This window comes from Chelonoidis abingdonii, chromosome 5 (genome assembly GCF_003597395.2).
Source record: "Chelonoidis abingdonii isolate Lonesome George chromosome 5, CheloAbing_2.0, whole genome shotgun sequence".
NCBI classification, from domain to species: Eukaryota; Metazoa; Chordata; order Testudines; family Testudinidae; genus Chelonoidis; species Chelonoidis abingdonii.
Window position 1 is genome coordinate 93,931,889 of NC_133773.1, and position 22,565 is coordinate 93,954,453.

General features: G+C 41.0%; 1 protein-coding gene across 2 annotated transcripts in view; it reads left to right on the top strand.

Annotated features, from left to right (window-relative positions):
• The first annotated feature begins 8,587 nt into the window (after positions 1 to 8,587).
• USP46 (ubiquitin specific peptidase 46) overlaps positions 8,588 to 22,565 on the top strand; it is a 36,445-nt gene continuing 22,467 nt past the window's right edge. Inside the window, exons 1-2 of one of the 2 annotated variants that reach the window (XM_032773227.2) lie at positions 8,588 to 9,136; positions 10,293 to 10,414. In XM_032773227.2, the coding sequence (XP_032629118.1) occupies positions 10,334 to 10,414 (81 nt within the window). In that variant the 5' untranslated portion in view covers positions 8,588 to 9,136; positions 10,293 to 10,333. The remainder of the gene's footprint in view (positions 9,137 to 10,292; positions 10,415 to 22,565) is intronic. The other variant, XM_032773228.2, reaches the window with a different exon arrangement.

The following is a 22,565-nucleotide window of genomic DNA, read 5'->3' on the forward strand; positions in this document are numbered from 1 at the left end:
CACTCACTCCACATGGGGATCTGAGGCCCAGATCCACTGGGATATTTTGATACCTAAATACCTTTTATGATCTGGGTTTAAGTGACTCATGCAAAGTCACTCAGGGAGCATGTGGGAGAGGAAAGAATTGAACCCAGTCTCCCAACCTAAGGCCCAGGCCAGTCCCCTAATTCCTGGATGAGCCTTCCTCTCCTAGTGGTGCACAGAGACTTCCACCTTGATTTGAATCCAGCTGCATAGTACTGAAGGAAGTGATGGTCAGCAGAGGAAGGTATTTTGATGAGTCTGCAGCCATGGTGCATTCTCTTGTGATTGAAGTTTTCCCAGCCACAATTGGTCAGTTTAGTCCATGGTCAGGTGTATTCATGGATTTGCTAAAGCCGAGCTCTCATGTTGCAATAGCCACAAGTAATACTTTCTACCATCTCCAATTAGCTTGGAGACTCCATTTCATCCTGGCAGACAAGGATCTGATCTCAGTTACTCGTGCTGTCACTTCTCAGCTGGACTACCACAGTGCAATAGATGTGGGCACAAAACCTTTAGCATTTAGAAAACTCAAACTTGTACAGCTGACTAGCACAAAATGCTGCAGTGCATCTCTTCAGCAACACAGGCTACCATAAGCATATCACACCGGTCCTCCACTCTCTACATAGGCTTCCCATAGAATTTTGAATCAACTTTAATGTCTCAGTCCTTATCTTCAAAGCACTTTGTGGCCTGGGCCGAGGATACCTCAAAGGTAATTTAAAGCTCTGAGATGAAGATGGTTGAAAACTTTGTTCCTCTGGCACAAAAGAACAGTAATAAGTAAGGGTAAGACTTGAGCACAGAGGTCAGGGATTCCATAATTAATAAACCCCCATGACTTCTCTGGCTTCAGCCCCCATTGCAATGGCAGGGCTGGAGTCCCCTGTAGGTGGTGGGACTTGGGCTGTCAATCCTATCCCCCCCTGCAGGGCTTGGGCTTCAGTCTTACCCCCTGGGTGGCAGTCCCTTCTCTGTTATTTTTAGTAAAAGTCATGGACAGGTTGTGGGCTTCCATGGATTTTTGTTTATTGCCCATGACCTGTCCATGACTTTTACTAAAAGTAAAATGACAAAATCTTAACCTTAGTAATAAGAATAAAGCTCTTTTTTTTCCCCTGGGGATTAAGGGCTATCATAAACTACAACACTTTCTGCTCCATGTGCAAAGCACATTTTTTTTTTTGACCTTACCTTCTCTAATATAAGCACATAGTGTGGCAAGGCACCTTCTCAGTCTCCCCAGCCTCTGCTGCTTCTAGCCCTGGTGAGACAGGCTTGGGTAATACAGTCCCCCTTGGGATACAGGGGAAGCCTACTCCCCATATTTCCACCAGTCCTGTTTAGAGTATTTTTGCTCTCTTGTGAGAGAGAGTACTGCCTCTCCTGGTGAGCTTCACTGTCTTGCTGCTCTAACACTCCTGGCAATGTCAGCAGCAGCAGCTGCTGCTGCTGCTGCTGCTGCTTGCTTGCTTGCTTGCTTTTTTTTTCTTTCTTTCTTTCTTTCTTTCCCTCCCAGGGAAGGGTTTAAAAAGGTCTCAGGCAGCCCTAAATTGGAATCAGCTGATCCTAATTAACCTCAGGTAGCTCCCCCTCAGCTGATTCTAATTGCTACCTTGGTAACCCTTTCTCAGCTGAACCTGATTGACCTGTAGTTGCCTCCCAGTTGATAAGGAGGAGGGCCTTTTAACTCTCTGGGACTGATTCCTACCCCTCCCTTGCAGCTGTCTGTCCTGAGTTTATCACAATAGAAACAGGTGTATTAAAAAAAACAAACACTACCAAAACAAGACACTCTACTTCACACACTTTTTCCTCTGGGGAGAGGATGAGAGAACAAACAACCTGACATATTTGCAGTCGCGTAGCTTAATGCAGTACTGGAAGCACTCAGATATTACAGTGATGGTGTGATAAATCTAGATAGATTAGAAAGTTACCCATATATGTCCTAATTGGTGACATGAAGTGATGACTAGAAAGTGCTGCAGACTTTTATGTATTAAATAAAGTCTTTCAGATGAGTTGGAACCACCAAGCTGTGCAAGAACTATGTCACTATTTGATATTATTTTCATTATCTCTCCATTTCCTTATTTTGTAATGGTCATTTGTTGCATCTTTTTTCAAATTAGGCCTGGTCTTGGCAGGTGCACCATGTGAGCAAAACTTATGCCCAGATAGATGACTGTAGGGATTTACCTACATGGAATAATTTGTAGGACTGAAACATTCAGTTGTAGAAACCTTGTCTATTACATACATTTGTACAGTATCTAGCACAATGGGACCCTGGTTTTGATTTGAACCCTTAGATTCAATAATAAAAATATTTCATGAATTTATATCACAATTTGCATGCAACTGCACTGTTATTTTAAAATCATGCTGAAAATAGATCAGGCCCCATTTACAGCCCACATACTGTCAATATATCCTCTTAATTTTGTTTCCAGAATTTATATTCCCTGCAATTAGCACATGTAGATTAGAGTAAAAAAAAAACTCTGGAGAAGGAGAAGAGGTCAAACAAGCATTTTGCAGTTTTGTTACAAACTTTAATTTTATGTTATTTTTATTCTTTTCTTGTTTGGTAAATTGCATATTTTGGTGACTTTGAAGGGTTTGGCTCATCTTTTTGTGCAAAATGCCTAACAATTAGCACTTATAAAGCACATTTTGCATATCTAAGAAACAAACTTGTAAAATTCACAAATGCTTTTTCTTGCTGAATAAACTACCTGGTGAAGAGACTGTTTTTGCAACACTATGCAAGCTTCCGCCTGGTAGAAGCCAGGGAATATTTTTAACTGAGTAGAGGACTGAGTAAAGATAAATATTAAACAGATGAAGCTGTAGTTCCATATGCGAAAGCTGCATTGTTATTATGTTTTATAAAATTACTAATTTACATAAGGAACAAAGATTTATGAAATGTAATTAAGCAGAAATGTAGATGCGGGAGTAGGTATATTATGAGATAATTGCACCCTTAGGATATTGCATCAAACTGATTGTAAAGGCTGTTCAAAAACAGAATATACCCAATAACTGCTACTACCATAAAATTATAAACCCACTTTATTGATTTAACCAGGCCTAGTTATATTTTACATTAATATAGATGCATCTATTTCATTTTGTAATCTTTCATTTTTTAAAAATCTTATATTTTAACTACAAAAAACTAAAGTGCTTCAGATTTGTTTTGTTTTCTTACTGAAATATCAGTCTCAAACGGAAAGAATAAAAAGAACAGTTATTTCAAAAGTCTGTCAGTATTTCCTCACTACCAGCCAATGTAATTTTTATGGCACCAGTTAAACAAGGTGGCCATATTCAGAGATGAATTTGGGCCAGTATTTCTAACAGCAGAGTTTAATTCTCTGCATCATATTCAGCTATAAGAGATGGGGATAAGATTTGCTAATTTTTTGTAGCAGTAGCTGGAGAGACAATGTAACACTAGCAGATAACCACCTTTTGCATCTGGGAAAATATCTATTCCCTTTTCAGAAAGGCAGCTGAGATTAGGGACTGTCATAAAGTTGACCCTATCTTCCACTGGTCCATGGTGAGACTAAACTCCCAAAAAACAATCTATAGGAAACATCATATATTTTTCTTTCTGCTATGCCTTTTCTCTTTGTTTTTGTCACAGGTGAGGGCAGTTCCTCTGTTTTTACATTAGCCTTTGCTCAAATCCCACTGACTTCAGGAGGGCTAAGAACTGAGTAGTATGACCTATATCATACCAATGATTTTTAAGTAGTCTTTCCCATTGAAATTAGTGATGAAATGTACTTAAAAACTGATGGCATAATACAGCCCTGAATAAGGGGCAATAAAGGATTTGGTCAAGTATTTATATAACATATAAGTTTTCATTTTGATGGTTTTAATTTGGACTAGTAAGAGACTATTAGATACTTCTCTATTTCAAAACAAAAATGTAGATTTGAGGAAATAAGTGACTGGTTTTAGTGTTGCTGAAGTGTGCTTCTCCCTCTTCCCTCAGCTGATGCTCTGAGTTGTAGGAACCACACCCAACTCAGACCCTACCAACAGTGATGGTCCCTCAGCACCTTATTTGCACGTGTGTGTGTAATAGGGTGCTCCTTTGCTCCTGCCCCACAGAAACTGCACAGACTCCACTGATAGTGCATTCACAGTACCACTTATTTGAGTTCCCTTCACCAACACCATTATAGTCCCCATACAACAGTATATTTGTAATAGCCTATGTGCTTTTGGCCCACACATCAGAACTTGAGACTAGCTAGCCCAGTTCCTCTCACTCAGCACTCCCTTCCTGTGTCTCTTTATCTTTCTGAGCAGATGGGCTAATTAGTTCTTTTTCTCACCCTGCTTTCAAGCCTGAGTATCTAATTACCTCAGTCAGCTTTGGGGGAGAGGGGGTTAGGGGAGGAAGGCATGGCCTGGGCTGCTGAAATGACCCCTAGGTAGCTAGTATGCATTAGAACTTCCACTGGCTGCTCTAATGTGAGTTGTAGGCTAACTCAGGCCTCAATTGCCTTAGGACTGAGGTGTGGGGTGTAGAATACTAGCTCTGCTTCTCCTCCACTTCCCCTTAGCTGTGCCAAGCAGAGCCTGGTGTAACTAAGAATCTAGTCCTCAAAGTTTAATAGACTTCAAGACATGGTGCCAAATTCGTCAGTAGTGTAACTCCATGAAGTCAATGGAATTACACTTAAGATGAGTTTGTTTCAGTGTTTCTTTATGTGATGTCCTTTTATAAGGTTTAGTGCTGGTGGAAGGAGGTGGCCTGAAAACCTTGGCCCTTTATCCACAGAGTGGACATTAGAAGTGCAGGTTTCCTCATGCTCACGGACAAAAAGGTAGTTCTGTCTCCACAATAACTCAATCCTTGGCCTGGGCTAAGACTGCCAATTTGTTCCAGTTTTGATGATGACATTTGTAATGTGGGCACCTGTCTGCTAAGAACTGGACTAAGACCAACAACTTATTTTATTTAGGCCACTTAACTGCAAGATCTGGAAAAACCCCTTTTGACCTCAGGGTGTTTTGCCTAAGCAAAGTCTGCAGGGTTTAGGTCTCTACCGATTGAAGGTGCTACGCTCCAGTAACAAGCTGTGGTCGAAAAAGCCCCCAAGTACAAATCTCCCATACTTAACTTCCTGATTTTTTAAAATTTATCATGAGGATGAGGTCATAGGAAAAAACATGTCCTCACATCTGCATAGTGATGTTTGCAGTGTATGATTTCTTTTTTAAAGTTCTCTTTCTTCATTTGAACCATTCCCTCAACAGAGAGGAGGAACAATAAGTTGTGGAGTCTGTATAACTGAATTCCATTCTTGCTTCTCCCACAGACTTAATGTGCGGATTTAGGCAAGTAATTTAGCATCCTGTACCTGTTATCTCATCTGCAATGTTGTTATACCAGTGCTAACCTCCCTCACAGAGTGTTGTGAGCCTTAATTTCTTGATGCTTGTAAAGTGATCTGAGATCCTTGGATAGAAGCTACTATAAAGCATGTGAGCCTGTATATATATGAATGTGTGTATACATACATGCTCACCAAATGTTAAAATTTGTAAAGCTAAATGTTATAAATATAATACAATGAATGTATAATTATTAGGCTGTGAAGAGATTTAAAAAATCAATCACGATAAATACCACAATTACAAAAATTAATCACAATTAATTGCATTGTTAATAATAGAATACCATTTATTTAAATATTTTTGGATGTTTTCTACATTTTCAAATATATTGATTTCAGTTACAACACAGAAAACAAACTATACAGTGATCATTTTATATTTATTTATTATTATAAATATTTGTGCTATAAAAAACAAAAGAAATGGTATTTTTCAATTTACCTCAAACAAGTACTGTAATATAATCTCTTTATCATGAAAGTTGAACTTACTCTTCTAACAGTGGCCAGTGCCAGGTGCCTCAGAGGAAATGAACAGAACAGGTAATCATTAAGTGATCCATCCCATCGCTCGTTCCCAGCTTCTGGCAAACAGAGCCTAGGGACACCATTCCTGCCCATCCTGGCTAATAGCCATTGATGGACCTATCCTCCATGAATTTATCTAGTTCTTTTTTGAACCCTGTTATGGTCTTGGACTTCACAACATCCGCTGGCAAGGAGTTCCACAGGTTGACTGTGCATTGTATATAGAATTATGTACAAAAAAAAACTGCATTCAAAAATAAAACAATGTAAAACATTAGAGCTTACAAGTCCACTCAGTCCTACTTCGTATTCAGTCAGTCACTCAAACAAGTTTGTTTACATTTGCAGGAGATAATGCCGCCCACTTTGTTTACAATGTCACCTGAAACTGAGAATGGGTGTTCACATGGCATTGTTGTAGCCTGCGTTGCAAGATATTTATATGCCAGATGTGTTAAAGATTCATATATCCCTTCATGCTTCAACCACCATTCTAGAGGACATGCATCCATGCTAATGAGGGGCTCTGCTCAATAATAATCCAAACCAGTGCAGACTGACGCATGTTCACTTTCATCATCTGAGTCAGATGCCACCAGCAGAAGGGCGATTTTCTTTTTTGGTGGTTTGGGTTCTGTAGTTTCTACATTTGAGTGTCGCTCTTTTAAGACTTGTGAAAACATATTCCACACCTCATCCCTTTCAGATTTTGGAAGACACTTCAGATTCGTAAACTTTGTGTCGAGTGCTGTAACTATCTTTAGAAATCTCATATTGCTACCTTCCTTGCCTTTTGTGAAATCTGCAATTAAAGTGTTCTTAAAACGAACTACCTGTACTGGGTCATCATCCGAGACTGCTATAACATGAAATATACGGCAGAATGCAGGTAAAAGAGCAGCAGACATACTATTCTCCCCCAAAGAGTTCAGTCACAAATTTAATTAATGCATTATTTTTTTAATGAGCATCATCAGCATGGAAGCATGTCCTCAGGAATGATGGCCAAAGCATGAAGCAGCATACGGATGTTTAGCATATCTGATACATAAATACCTTGCAATGCTGGCTACGAAAGTGTCATGTGAATTCCTGTTCTCATTTTCTGGTGACATTGTAAATAAGACGCTGGCAGCATTATCTCCCATAAATGCAAACAAACTTGTTTGGCTTAGCGATTGGCTGAACAAGAGGGAGGACTGAGTGGACTTGTAGGCTCTAAAGTTGTACATTGTTTTGTTTTTGAGTGCAGTTATGTAACAAAAAAAATCTAGATTTGTATATTGCACTTTCATGATAAGGAGATTGTATTAGGGTATTGTATGAGGTGAATTGAAAAATACTATTTCTTTTATTTATAATTTTTACAGTGCAAATATTTGCAATAAAAATAATAATATAAAGTGAGCACTGTGCACTTTGCATTCTGTGTTGCAATTGAAATCAATATATTTAAAAATGTAGAAAACATCCAAAAATATGTAATAAATTTTAACCGGTATTCTATTGTCTAACAGTGTGATTACAACTGCGATTAACCTTTTTGCGTTAACGGTGTGAGTTAACTGCGATTTGACAGCCCTAATAATTATCGTTATACATCTATATATTGCAATCTCTACATTTCCCCCCTAATTCTTCAAAACATCAGTACATATTACTGTCTTTCACACAACTCTGTGGACTGTATAGTTCAGCTAAATAGGAATGGATTGTATTTTCTAAATAAACAGCCAACCTAACTCTCAATTACTGAGGGACAATCTCCACTCATTGATATATTTTGCTTTCCACAACCAAATCTCCGTACAACTTTTCATGAGTGAGGTACCAGAGTATTCAGATTCTAATATCTAAACTGTATTGTTAAATATATTCACCTACAGTTGCATTATTGCTGATTATGTACTCTATGTATCGTATGACTTTTCAAAACTAACTTTATAGTTGTAGATAATCTAAGCACTACACCCAGATGTACAGAGACTCTTTTCCCAACCTATGTATTACATTTTTTTTAACATTAGCTTTAATAATTTTTTTTATTTCTCTTAGCACACATCACAGACAACTCAGCTGAAGCAGCAAATAAATCTAAAAACAAACGACCTTTCCCCAACTAACACCCCTCAGCAGATCTGCCTTCTGCTTTTCGGTTTCACATCATAGATGCAAATTGGAACTAGGGTGCTCTTCCCCTTTCTGGGGTCCCAGCCAGATCCTTTAACCCCTTTGAATCCAGTGGGAGTTTTGTTTTGCACTTGTCAGAACTAAAGGATCTTGGCAGGGGTGTTGGAACAGTTTGTACAGTGGGGTTGCTGTGAGCCATTGAATCGAACTGTAAATCCTGTATGTGATGGAAACCCCTTCAAGCAGGGGGTGCTGCAGCAGCCCTAGTTCCAGCACCTATGGATCTGGGCCAGGTCCTCTCCAGGCTGTGGAGTGCCCAACGCCCCGAAGCCCCACCTGACCCGCTGACACTCAGCACACAACCGGCGGGTAGCCGAGGGGGGAGCGATCGCCTTTTCGTTCCACGCACCGCATTGGCTGCTGCACAGCAGCCTCCGCGGGACAGGCGCTGCCGGTTGGTGGCGGTGCCACGCCAGTTACCAGCGCTGACCTGCCCTTCGCCGGCGCTGTCAAAGTTGATCACCGGGCGGGCGCTGCCCTGCAATGGAGCGAAGCGCGGCCACAGCGGCCGCCAGGGAAGGCGGAGTAAGGGGGAGAGTAACACGGCCCTGGCTGGCACAGCTGCGCGGCTGATCTCCCCATGCAGTGAAGGGGGAGTGAGCGGAAAGGGGGAGGGAGGGATGCTGCTGCAGCTGCCAGTGCAGCGCTGGTAAATCTGCTAGTCAGCCCTTCCGAGGAGCAGCCGCCGCCCGCCGGCGGCTCTTGGAGCGGGAGGAGTCGAGGCGCTTTCTGCTAGTTGCCTCCCTGCTGCAGCGGGGGCTTGAGTGGCTGTTTACCCCCCTCTGCCGGCTTTTCTCCCAGCCCCCCAGCGTAACCTCGGACCCTCCTTCTCCTCTCCTCCCCGCGATCTTCCAAACATGAGCATGTCTGTTTTTACCTTATAAAGATGGCGGTGTGGGATCACTGCAACCTTTAGACTAATGACTGTCAGAAACATCGCCTCCATCTGTAATATGGTAAGTACTTGCTGACCTGCAGGCTGGCTTCAGGGGTGAGGGACCCAACTCAACAATCCCCCATGGTGCAACATCAGAATGGGGGGAGAGGAGGGGAGGAGACTCCTTTCCAGGTGCACCGGGGAGTAAAGTTATGGCTATTCCTGTCTAATCCTCTCGCTGGAGGCTGGTGAGATCTGGAAGTGGGTGAAGCCCATGTAAAGATAAGCAGGATATTTAATTCAAAACAGGGCAGTCAATAGCTTGAAGAGCTTCTACTGACTCCTTGCATTGAATGCAGACATTCTATCTCCCCAAGAAGGGAGAGTTCAGAGCTCAGCTGTCCAACCACCCCTCTGCATCTAGGTATGGGAAGGAGTTCAGAACAGTGGAGGGTCTCATCCTTTGTACTGTGACACTTAGGCAGGCTGACAAGCTTGCAGTTTGTGTCCCCACCTTGTGGCCCCAATTAAACACTTGAGCCAATATTTCTAAAATTGGATTCCTAAAAGTAGGTTCCTAAATCCATCCTGAGGCTCCAAAATTAAGTGGCCTGGTTTTAAAAGCCACTGAGCACCCAAAGACTCCTACTGAAGTCAGTAGGAGCAGTTGGTGCTCATCTGTTCTGAAAATCAAGCCACTTATTTAGGCTTATAACTGTGGACTTAGGAGCCTAGCCTTAGGCACCCATTTTTGAAAATGGCCACAGGATCAGAATCTGTGCTGATAGATATTGTAAGGGATATACAGTAAATAAGAACGGACTTTGGCCCAAGATGTTTCTATTATATTTTTGAAACACTTCACCACTACCACCACTCCCAGGATAGTCTAAAAGATTAGAAAAATAAATTTAAAACATTAATGTTTCATTTCAGTTTGTGTTGGGTCTTGCTGCTTTCAGCTCCAATAAGATTGGATAGGAAGATTTCTTTACACATTTGAATATGGTTTTCATTTTGACTCTATAGACTTTGGGGTTTGCTTATTAGACCACATTGCCTTTGGATTTTTAAGATTTGTTTGGTTATAGTTTAAGGGCTCAAAGGTTTTAATGGACCTGCTGCAAAAGAAAGCAATTTATGGGGTAGGTGATAAATGCCGAAAATAAATAGGGTAAGAACACATTTCAGCACCCTTTGTTGTTGTAGTTTATGTTTTCCCCCCTTGTTTTCAGGTTCTGCAAGAACAGTTACATGCAGTTGCCAGCTTCCTTCCATGTGGTGCCCCAGCATGCCCTTTGCAGGTGATGTCACACCCACCATTCATCAGCACTGGAGAATGGAGCCTGCCTATAGGGTAAGGCAGTGGTTCTCAACCTGTGACTCATGGTTCCCTTGGGGGTCACAAGCAGTTGCCCAAGGGGGTGAGGGTTGTGAGTCTGCCCCCATTCAATGTCTCCAGTCTTATCCTGAAGTTGGTTTGATAAGTCACTTGCAACCTGTCATTCTCGGATGCTAGGAATGCCCCCACCCTTGTTCCAAGGTCCTCGTTGCCACCTTTGAAATGTCTGCTCTAAGGTGCATTACAGGAGAATTGAATTTAAGTGTCACTTTGTGAAAAAAGGTTGAGAATCCCTAGGGTAAGATAATCCGAGTTCTTGCCTCCCGTCCCCAATGTGGTTTTCTAACGTTTTCATTGTTCTTATTTTTTTAACCCTGTGGAATAGGAGGCAAGTATATCGCAAAGAAATATGTAGGAAACAATACAGTATTTGGGGAGAAAACCTGGAGTTACTTACCTTACCCTATAGGCAGGCTTCAGTTTTCAGTGTCTGATGAATGGTGGGTGTGATCACGCCTAGACTGCATGCTACAGCACCGCATGAAAAAAAGCTGGAGATTGTTAGAGGGCTACAAGAGTTTAACATTGGCATGATGTCTTAAGAATCCTATGTTTCCACCCCCACCTACTCCAGTTATTTTAGAGGAATGTATTTGCGCTTTCCCCAAGATCCAGAAGAACCACAGAGCAAAACCAACTAGACTTGCATTAGTTTTACTTTGCTATTGTCGCTCTTGCTACCATCAGTAGGCAGCTGCACAAGTAACATCTTATGAATGTAAAGAGGAGAATTAGATTCTTAAACAGGAAAGGGACACAAGAACAGAAGAAGGGGATGGTCTAGTGAAGCCTCGTGTTCAGGACCAAGTGTGGTTTCTTGCTCTCTTCATGATATTAGGGTGGCAACAATGCTTTGTTTCTCTAACTACAACTTTCAGCTAAATGAAGGAGCTCTATCAATGGACTCCAGAAGAAGCTATGTCAACCCCATATGGGACGGCTGCTGCAATGCTTGGCGTGTTGCAGGGGGAGGCAAGTGGATCATAAAAGGCTTTCAAAAAGGAGGGACAATAGAAGCAAGAACTAGGGAAGAGCGAGACTGACACAAATAATATGGGGGGTGAGGGAGAAGACAAGAACAAAATATGTTAAATCCAAAGGAGAAAAAAAGGCACCAAGAGTGGGTTTGGAGAAGGGTGAATGACGATAGGTTATTATAAATTCCAGCCAGAACTATTAATGCCCAGGTCTTAATCCCAGACAATATCTCAGTGCTTGGCGCCAAATGGCTCAATTCTTTGGCCTAAGAATTAACTGGTTAAGAGAGAAATATATTTGGAGTTCATTTCCTAGTTGAAAGGAATTTTAAAAACTCACCCTGTTATTTTCCCTTTATCCTTCTAGTTCCCCTTCCATTTGAAGGTGTGTGCATGAAATGATTACATAAAAACCCTTGCTTAGTTGGTGTTTGCTCACCTACACTGCTATAAATATTTGTCATGTAATGATGGATTATAGGGTTTGGATTGTAGTCCTCTATTGAACAAGGATTTTTTGTTTCAAAATTTTTATGTGCTCATCTCTAGATTAAATGAATACAGTGAGAATTAACAGGGTGAAATTGGCCTGATCTAACTGGGTTAGTCAGAGTTGTGGGAAGAATGCTTCTTATTATTTAGTTGACTGCCTGGGAGTATAGTATGTCAAATTGTAAGTCTGGTCTCCTAGTTATGGTGAGGCCTTTTTCAGGAAGGCCAAAACAGGTGTAGGGAAACAAGTGTGTGAAGGAAAATATTTTAACTTGGTTGAAAAAAATCAAAATCTATTACAGCATATTCAATAGATAGATGAATCCTCATTTACTGAGCCCAGAGCAAAAGAGTTGGCAACAGTAACTGAGCAGAAGTGACCCAGTAAAAGAACAACTTAGCAGATATCGCTGTCCACGTGTTAAACAAATAAACCCACAATTTCCAAAACAAACCAATAAAGGCCATGTCCTTTCTCTTTGTCCTGTCCCCACAATTAGAAAAAAAAATTGTCATCACTGGTAGGTGAGGTCCAACACCCTGATTATGCAGCTTGTTCTGCACAGGTATACCCGTGCATTCATGTGGGGCTCCAGTGAAGTGAGTGGGACTCTTGTGTGAATGGTGGGATCCACGTGCTCAGCAAAGTTGTATTTTAGGGGAGTTCAACTCTCTCTTTTTACATGCCTGACAGATGCTGTGAGAAGTTGTTAGTCAAATATGTGTACAGTGCTCTAATCATGTTAGGTGATATAAAAATGTTTATTAGCAATATTGCTTGGGGAAGAATGGTATGATATATTTGGAAAACTCAGTTCTAGAGAATGTCCATGCCTTAATGTTACCCCAGCTGAAGGGAGTCCAGGTGAAATTAGGGACTTTTATTTTTAGTACCTGTATTTACTCATATTGTATCCATATTAAACTTGCATTGTAATCCTCTTCTGTAAAGCTCCTTGACGGCAGCCAGTATGACTAGAGTATAGAGGGTTTGGTCCAAAGGTGAATAAGCATGTTGTAATTTTTAGATTGTTAGTGAAATCCACTGCAGTACATTTCTCTGTTGATGGCCTTCTGATTCAGCCTAGGACTCTTGAGTTAAGCTCAGACTGCAGTGTAGAGAATGTTACTATCTTTTGTAAGAACTGCATCTAATCATTTTTTAAACATATATATTTATTTATTTTTTGTACAGAGTGACCTGACAATCTCTGTTGTACTGTGAACAAGAGAAATACACCTTTGTGTTGTCCTGCTAAAAGCAGGTTTTAAATCCCCTTCCCAACATTTTTCAATAGTGTTTGATATCACTTGATCTCCATTGAAAGATATGTGTCAGTTTAATGCACAGTGATAACATGACACAACTTGTGAGGATCTCTTGTTATACAGCGTATCACAGATGTCACATACATTGTAGTTACACTAGACACTGGAATGTTCCTTTGGTAATCCTAGACAATGTATAAATATGAGTTCAATAACAAGTTTCAGTACAAAAAACCCCTTCAAGTTAATTTGGTTCTCTACTCTATATAAGCATGGCTTTAGTGTTTCCAGCTCAAGATTTTATCAAGCCTCACTGATGTTTTTCTTAAAGTCCCAGGCCAGCTCCAAGAGTTATGTGACCGCATGAGAATCTCAGTTTTCATTAAAAAACTAAGCTTCTAGCCCTTGTGGTTGTGGAGAAAAGCTTGAAAACATGAAAAGCTCAAAACCCAGAAGTCAGATAAAAAAAGAACTCAATATTTTATTATTTTTATTTATATTTTATTATTTTTAAAAGGATTGTTTGAATGATGGGAGTTAGCAATATCAGGATCTTAGCTACAGAGACAAATTTGAAAAATGTTAGATTCTGGAAACTATGTACATTCTAGTTATTTCTATAAACACAGGTTCTGAGCCAGATTCTGCTCTCTGCAACACAAGTATACTTGAGGTGCAGAAGTTAGCACCATGAGTTTTAAATTGACATCGTACTTGATATTGGTTAAAATTATTATAGAACAAATTATATGATCATTTTAATTTTGGAAATTTCTTCTAACAAGAAGAACTTTGGGCAGTCTGTCACTGTCTAGGCAATAAACTAGCCATCTTAAATTATTTATGGGTAGATTAATGAAGCACTGTAAATATTTAAGTGTGAAAATATAGTTGCAGGCACAATTTAGATTCCAATCTTTAGAATTGTGGTCTCAAGTGTGCATAATTTTTATACATATGACATGTTTCTTCTGATGATCTTTGATGAGCCAAAAGAAATTACATTATTTTTGGTTAATTGTTTTGCTGCTGCAACTATTATAATACATGCATTTTTATGGCACTTATTGTAACATAAGAAAAAAGCAGGATGATATACTTTTAAGGTTAACTTCTTTTCACTATCAGCTATATTCTTTTCTGGATTGTAAACAATATAGTCCACTTTACTCTGTCATGAATTCTGATTTTGAGATAGAAAAACTCCTCATGTACTCCTACTGCCACTATTTTGAATTCCATCTCTGTAAATGAGAGTACAAATAATTAAGCATTTTTTCTTTCATGCCCAGTTTTCTGATCTCTTTCATTCTCTCTCTCTCTCTCACACACACACACATCTTTAAATGCAATCTGCAGTTATTACTTTAAAAGTTTTATTTAATTGAAATATGTATTGACTTCAATGAGAGCTGCATCTGTTCATCATCTATGAGAAATCAAACCACATGTAGCAGGTGCCTAATTTTAGGCAACCACTTCTAGAAACTTTGGCCTCAATTTTGACACAACTTTATTTAAAAAACCTACTTTTCCCTCTCCAGCCCCTTCATTTTAGGTAGAGATGTAGTTTGGAGATCCTGAAAGAAAAACAATCAGTAAGTTTTTGAAGGATGCTGGTGAGGAAAAAAATAAGACACCTTGTATAATTCCATGTTAATAATTTTCACTATTCCTGGGGGGGGGGGGGGGGCATGAATCAGTGTTCATGGCACACTCCTTGTCAGTACCCAGCCTGGGCTGGGGAAACTAATGATTTGGTGATGAATCCTTGGTCATGTGCCACGTGAGGCACATTGTGCATATACTAAGAAGACTATCCATACTTTTCCTCTGCAATAGTTCTATGTTGCCCCTGATCAGTTAGTTTAAAACAAGGGTGTCAAATTCATTGGGTGACAAGGGCTGAATTACCTTGTTAGTCCGTCTGTCCACTAACTTACCTTTCTGTGCATGTGCATTCCCACTATGACCACCTTTCTTCCCTGCCCTATCTTTTGTGAATTTCTTGCCTTTTCCTTATGGACACTTACACTCCTCTTCTTTCTCCACCCCTTTTCCCCACCCAGTTTTGGGGAAGTTGGCTTTCCTCTCTGAACTTGCTTGCTACCTATCCTCTAGGGTGCTGGTGCTGCATGCTCAGCAGTGGCAGTCGGCAGCGGAGAAGGAGACTTTCCTCTGATCTCAGACCAGCAGGAAGCAGTGATTGGTGGGGAGAAGCAGCTGAATCTGCTTCTGTTGGGCTCAGAGGCATCAAGGATGGGGAGGGAGACACTGGGAAGCAGCCTTCTCTTGGAACCAGAGCTGGGGGAGCCCAGGCAGTCGCAGCTGCTCAGGAGATGGTTCAGCTGCCTGTGACCAATTGCAGCTCCCTCTGTAGCTCTCCCGCTTTATAGATCTGTAATTCACTTATTCCTTCCTTGCACTCATTTAAAATATGTTTGGCTCATCTCTTCATTCTCCCAGCAGGGGCAGAACCCAAATAGCTCAGTTATAGAGTTGGTTGAAAATTTTCTGTGTGGAGTGTTTTCCTATCAGAAAATGCCAATTTGATGAAATAAAAACTTTTGTTTGAATGTGTTAATTTCCCATATAATATTTTGATGAAATCATCAGAATGTTTCATTTCAGTTTGATAATTTTGACTTTTATATTTTATAATAAAAGTCAAAACAAAACCTTTGGATCTTATCAAAATGAAGCATTTATCTGAAGATGAAATGAAATTTTTTTAAATGTTTTGTTCAATGAAAAATTCTGAATTTCAACTTTCCATTCCATTTTGGGATGAAATAAAATCTGGAACTCTTAGAATTTCCCATGGGATGGGAATTCTGTTTTTCAAGCAGTTATACTCCATCCTGCCCTTATCGGCACTGCTTCCGCTATACTGATTGCTGGTCACTGACTGGTGAAAGTGGTTGTTCCTGAGTGTAGATGAGGACTAACTCATCAGTGCTACTTTGTGTGTCTGTTAGGAGGAATAGCTTGAGTGGGATGTAAAGTTCACTCTCTTGTCTGCACTCTCTACGCATGTTGACTCTGGGAGCTGAGCTGTGGTTTTACACATGATAGCTCTTCTCCCTATTACATTGCACAGCCATTAGCTGACAAGATTGGCAAGCTACACACAGAAAGAAAGTTCTACATCTCTTTCTTTCTTTCTCCTCCCCTTTTATAGGCTACTGTTTTCAAAATTCTGGGATGAGGGCTGCCTGACCCTGCAGCCATTTCTAGTTTTATTCTAATTTCTCTTTTACCAGTTCTGGTGTCACCCTTCATTTGTTTTAAGCTTTCATGTTCTTCCCCCAGGAAACTTCTTGATTTCTAGCATGTTTTGCTCTAGCATGTTTTCCCTAGTGAACACTAAGACAAAAAAGTGTTCTTTAGTTCCCAGCCATGTCTGAGCCTCAGTTCCTATCAGTGGCAGTCTTTTTTCTTTAATCTCTTGCTCCTTTTATATTCATTTGTTAAATGTTTGTTTTCACAGTTCACTTTCATCTGTGTCTTTCATGATCATTTTCTTATGTTCTTTTACTTTTCATTTCTCTTGCAGTAGCAACCCTGTTACTATTTCTCATCTTTTCTTTTATTTCTCCATGGTCATTAATATTGACTTTACAGTTCTAATGTATTATTTTCTCAGAGGAATATCTATTTGTTGGGCTCCCTGAAGTTAACATTAAAAAAAACTTTTAATTTTCCCTCTGGATTGACTTCAGTAGAACTATTCATGTACTTACAGCAAACATGCATGTGCTTAACTTTATCACACTGCAAAATCATATCTAATTTGCATCCTCTGTTGTCCCTAGTTTCTTTCAGATTCACTGGTTTCCATTTTTTATCTCCCCAAAATATCTGGGTTTTAATTATTTTTTATTATTTAGATACGTTAGTTTCTATTTTTCAAAAACAAATATTTTGTTATATTTTTGCCCATATTTTTAATATCAGATTCTTTATATCATTTTTATGTCATGACTGGTATTACTCTATTTTAAATGATTCATGAAAAAATCAGACTAGACATAACACAAATCTTGTTGTATCTCCGTAGACAGCTGTTCTTTGCCATTTAAGTCAGTGGGAGCCCTGCACATACTTCCATGAGCAGAATTCAGTTTTTAGTCTTGTTCTTGAGATTCTCAACTAATTGGCCTCTTGTACATATGTACAATAATCACTTAGACTACATTGTCTAAAGGGAAGTATTTTGTGCCTTGGAGGTAGCTGATAGAGGTACCCAAAGAGTACATATAAAAATGTGCCATACTTGGATTGTGTTCCATGGTAGTCTATAAAATAAGGGGTAGAATGAGTAATGCTTTTACAGATCCAGACTAACATGGCTACCCCTCTGATAGCGGGTAGAATGAGAAGACTCATAATCAAAATAGGAGGCAAAGTAATTACAACTAAATAACTATATAGTTCTCATAACTATGCTAGGTATTTGCAAACAAATGAGAAGATTCTCTCCTTGCCTTGCAGACTTTACAATCTAATCTGATTTAATCATGAAGATCTGTTTGGGGCTTTGGGGGGCTGTTGGTTTATATATGCAATAAACTAAATGTTGGTCTTTGCTTCATTATTTCCACAATAATTTTGAGAATGAACAATCATAATGTAGTTAATCTGCTATTCTTTCTTGTTTCATGTGGCCCTCCAGTGCAAAAATCATTATCAGCCATTTGAGTTGAGATGATGATGATCAGCAAATTCAAGTGCAGTAGGGCCAGGGACAAAACAAAAGAAAAGATTATCAGAAGCTCAGGACTGTGCTTTTGATTCAAACATTGGCTTTGGTTCTATTGCAGAAGTCTTGGTTTATACCAAGCTGACACAAACTTGGCAAAAGTCTCTCGCTGTCAGGGGTGGCTCTAGGTATTTTGCCGCCCCAAGCACGGCAGGCAGGCTGCCTTCGGCGGCTTGCCTGCGGGAGGTCCCTGGTCCCGTGGATTCGGCGGCAGCCTGCAGGAGGTTCGCTGAAGCCACGGGACCAGCGGACTCTCCATAGGCATGCTGCCGAAGGCAACCTGCCTGCTGCCCTTGCAGCGACCGGCAGAGTGCCCCCCATGACTTGCCGCCCCAGGCATGCGCTTGGTGTACTGATGCCTGGAGCTGCCCCTGCTAGCTCTGCTCCTTCCATTCTGGTTTGTGAGCAGTACATTTCAAAATGCTAAAGGTGAACTCCTGACTCTAGTGAAGTCAATGGCAAAACTCCCATTGACTTCAGTGGGGCCAGGATTTCACCCAGACTACAAGCTGTAAGGGTACTTCCTCTGTTTCCCAGGAGCTCCCCGGCCTGTGTTCTGGTCACCACAGCCCCCTTTAGCATTTCCTTTTGTAACATACTCTTCTTTTAAGCTGTTGAGCCTAAATAGGCTCAGCTCACCAAATCTGTTGCCTCTGAATCCTGTCTAGGAATTAACACCCTAAAATCCAAGTCCAGTGTCTGTCTCTGTAGGGCCTCCTCAGTGCAGGACCCTTTTCTATAATCAGCTATCCCACCATTGCTATTCCTGATGGAACTGAATTGGCATTAGCAACGTTAGGAAAATGTTGCCAAAATTCCTGGTGGAGATACAGCCTAGAATCAGGTTTACAGTGGGAAAATGTATTAGACATTTTAATTAGTATATTAATAAATATGATTTTACTTTGATTATAACCATAGGGTTGCCAACTCTCCCGGATTTTCCTGGAGTCTCCAAGAATTAAAGATAAATCTTTAATTAAAGAGATCTCCACGAATTTGTCCAACCAAAGTTGGCAACCCTATGTAACCATGACAGTAATGTTTTAAAAACTTATTAAGTGGTCATGGATAACTCTAGGGTAGGTTAAGCACAATGACTAACGTTTTTTTAAACATGACTTGTGTATTTCTACACTAGGGGTGAAATCATGTTTAACATCAGGTTAGATAAACATTGGTTAAATGCTTGTAACAAGATACATGTTCCTAGTGTAGACATGGCCTAGGTGGGATATGTCAAAACTTTTCCCTTCTTCTCTGAGCTCCATTGCTTATTGGGGAGCCGTCCTATACTAAACATTTACAATGTAAAGTCAATGCTTTTCTAAAATTTTTTATTTTTTTTTAAATGTATACTGTATAGATCTTTCTTCCTCTGTGTGGGAAATGCATCTCCTGTTAAAAATCAGTTCTCAAGACTTTTCAGCCTCCAATCTCTCCATGTAATTTTGACAGTACTGTCTCAGGCACCTGAAAGTAATAGTTACCAAGCTGAATTCACCCTTGATGTAAGCTGGCACAACCCTCCATGAAATCAGTGGATGTTGTGTCAGTTTACCCAATGGCTGAATTTGGCCCTCCCTATTTTATTTTCTCCAAAGATGATATAGAGTATAGTGTATAATTGCCATGTCCAAGGCCTACTTTTGAAAAAGAAGGGGTAGCTCTGTGATGAGTGACAAGCTATTGCTAAGCCTATGTTGTTTCTGTGAAGTATGCTTCAGCAACTTTAGTGCAGAGATGACATTCGCATCACTCCCCATATTGAAAAGCAATTAGAGTCCAGAGTTTTAAATACAGATTGCATGGTACACAGATGGATAGAGCACATCATGGACTTCTTTGGTTTTCAGTGGTGGGTCATCTGTTCAATCCTAATTCTTGTAGTTTCTCACAATATTTAGGAGATATTTTAAATAATAGAAAAGATCTGTCCAAGCCTTTTGGCATTCTCTCAAATAAGAAACCATGGAGTCAGGTCTTTGAGAATTCACAAGTGGGCACTGCAGAAGTAATTTATAAGCATAGTATTGGCCCGCCACAGGTTTAATGACACACCTACCCTCTTTACAAAGTGGGTTACAAAAAAGTGGCATGTTACAGGTCATTATTTCCTAAGGCCTTTAGACTTTTTTTTATATAGGTCAAGAAACTTTCTGCAAAGCTAAAAAAATACCCAGAAGTGTCTTTGTGTAGGGGTGATTTGAATGCTAGTCACATAACAACAGAAATTCTATTGGACAAGTAGCTGAACTTAAACTTTCATTTTTTTCTGAGTCCTTATACCCATGCTTTGATCTGAGTAACTTATCAACCCAAAGACAGTTTAGTTCTGAAAGAAACAACATCACACTTCTGTATTTACTTATGAGAACTTTTTTTTTTAAATTAGGCAAAGTTTTAAGACCAACAATGATGGCAGTTTACTTTCCCACTAGCCTTTTGTATATCTTAGATTAATACCTTTTCCTCCCTCTCAGCAACAGTTGTTTTGTGCTTTGCTGAATCAGTGTGTCTTTGGTGAAATGGAGACTGTCGTTCCCAGCAAATACACTAATCCTCACATGGAGTTTGAATGTATGCAGCATGTCATATTTTCATCTGCCTTGAGATGTAGCCAATAACAATTTCGTATGGATGCTTCTTTCTGTGTGTGTGTGTGGTTAAATGTGAGTTTCTGATAGGAGCCTGTCTCAGCAGTGAATACGCTGCAGCTACTTCATTCATTTTGATATTTCCTGTGCCAGCTTCTCTTAACACCCCGCAGTATATGGGGAATACAAAGGCATGTCTGGAATGGGGTGTGGACAAAAGGGGGCCATTTCTCTTGGTCCTCTACTGGTGTAATGTGACTGCATGCTAGTAGCAGAACTTGGAGTACACCCCCTATTGCTCTAACTTCTGCTGGGGCCAGGTGGCTGACAATCATGGAACCACAATTGGCTCCCTGTTTCCTCTCCACACACCCACACCCTCTATATCTGAGCTCTGCTAGAACGAACTGAAGAACTGAGCCTATTGTGGCTTGACAAAAATGAAGTAAAGTACTTTGTTTATAGGTGGCTCATTTGGGAAATATTAACATACTCAAACATGTACTTGCCCCCCAGGCAGGGGTGAAAGTAATTTACAGGACTTACCGGTACTTCCAGAATCCTGAGGAGGGCATGGCCTCATCCAGAAGAGGCGTGGTTTCTCAAGATTTAAAGGCCCTGGGGAACCAGCTGTGGCTGGGATACCTAGGGCCTTTAAATCAACCAGGGGCTTCCAGCTGCAGAGGTGGCTGGGAACCCCCTGGGGCTTAGGGGCAAATTAAAGGGCCCGGGGCTCTAGCCGCCAGGGGGAACCCCGAGCTTTGAGGGGCTGGGGCAGGGATTTAAAGGGCCTAGAGCTCCTGCTGCTGAGGGAAGCCCGGAGCCCTTTAAATCCTGGCCCCAGCCCAGCCGCCAGAGCTGTGGCCGGGATTCAAAGGGCTCTGGGCCACCCGCAGCCATGGGGAACTTTGAGCCCTTTAAATCCCTGCCCCAGCCCAGCCGCCGGAGCCGTGGCCGGGATTTAAAGGGTTCTGGGCTGCCCGCAGCTGCGGGGAGCTCTGAGCCTTTAAATCCCAGATGTGGCAGGGATTCAAAGGGCTCTGGGCTGCCTGCAGCGGCGGGGAGCTCTGAGCCCTTTAAATCTCAGCTGCGGCTGGGATTTAAAGGGCTCAGGGCTGCCCGCAGCCCCGGGCAGCCCAGAGCCCTTTCAATCCCTGCCATGGAAGTCAATGAGGTCCAGCACGGCGTACTGGCTCTTGCCGGTATGCCGGACCAGACCGGCTTACTTTCACCTCTGACTGTATGTAATGTGTATGTGTATGAATGTGTCACAAACAATGCAACTGCAGCCTGCCAGTGACCAGCAGTGACCCCAGAACCAGCCCCTGTGGGCTGTTGCCTGCAGAGAGTCAGCAGGTGCCGCTGGGCTGGGTCTGCCAAGGAGTAAGTAACCAAGGCAAAAACCACAGCCAGATAGCCAGGGAGGGAGCCGGGGGTGGGAGGGAGGGGAAGTTAGGAGTGAATGAAGGACAACTGGAATAGCCTTCATGAAATATACAAGATATTTAGAGAAAGTGTTGTCAATTTCAGCCTCTGCACGCTGCAGGCAGGATAAAACAGGAAGAGATCTGAGATTGCACCCGATGACCTAAGGACATTTCACGTGTTTAAATCAATATATAAAGAGGGTGGACTGGAATGAAAACTACTACTTCTTTCAAAGGAGGCACAATAATTTCCTTGAATATTCAGTTTTCCCCTCCAATCCATTTGTGGTTTGTCTATGGGGGGTATTCCACCCGTTTCCGCTGTGAATCTTTAGTGCTTTGGCAAAATGTTTTGCCTCAAATATAAACCTAATTCATCAAACGACAGCATCTTTCCACATGTTCTCATAGTGCATTCATTTTGTGTGGTGGTTTTTTTTTTACAGTAATATTTCACAGAGAGATCTCAAGAGTTGGATACTCATCACCATGATCCTCTGCGGAGGGAAGGTATGATTTGAAACTTGGAATGGTTCTGGATTTGATGTGTTTTAGAGAGATCCACTGCATCCACGCGGGGCA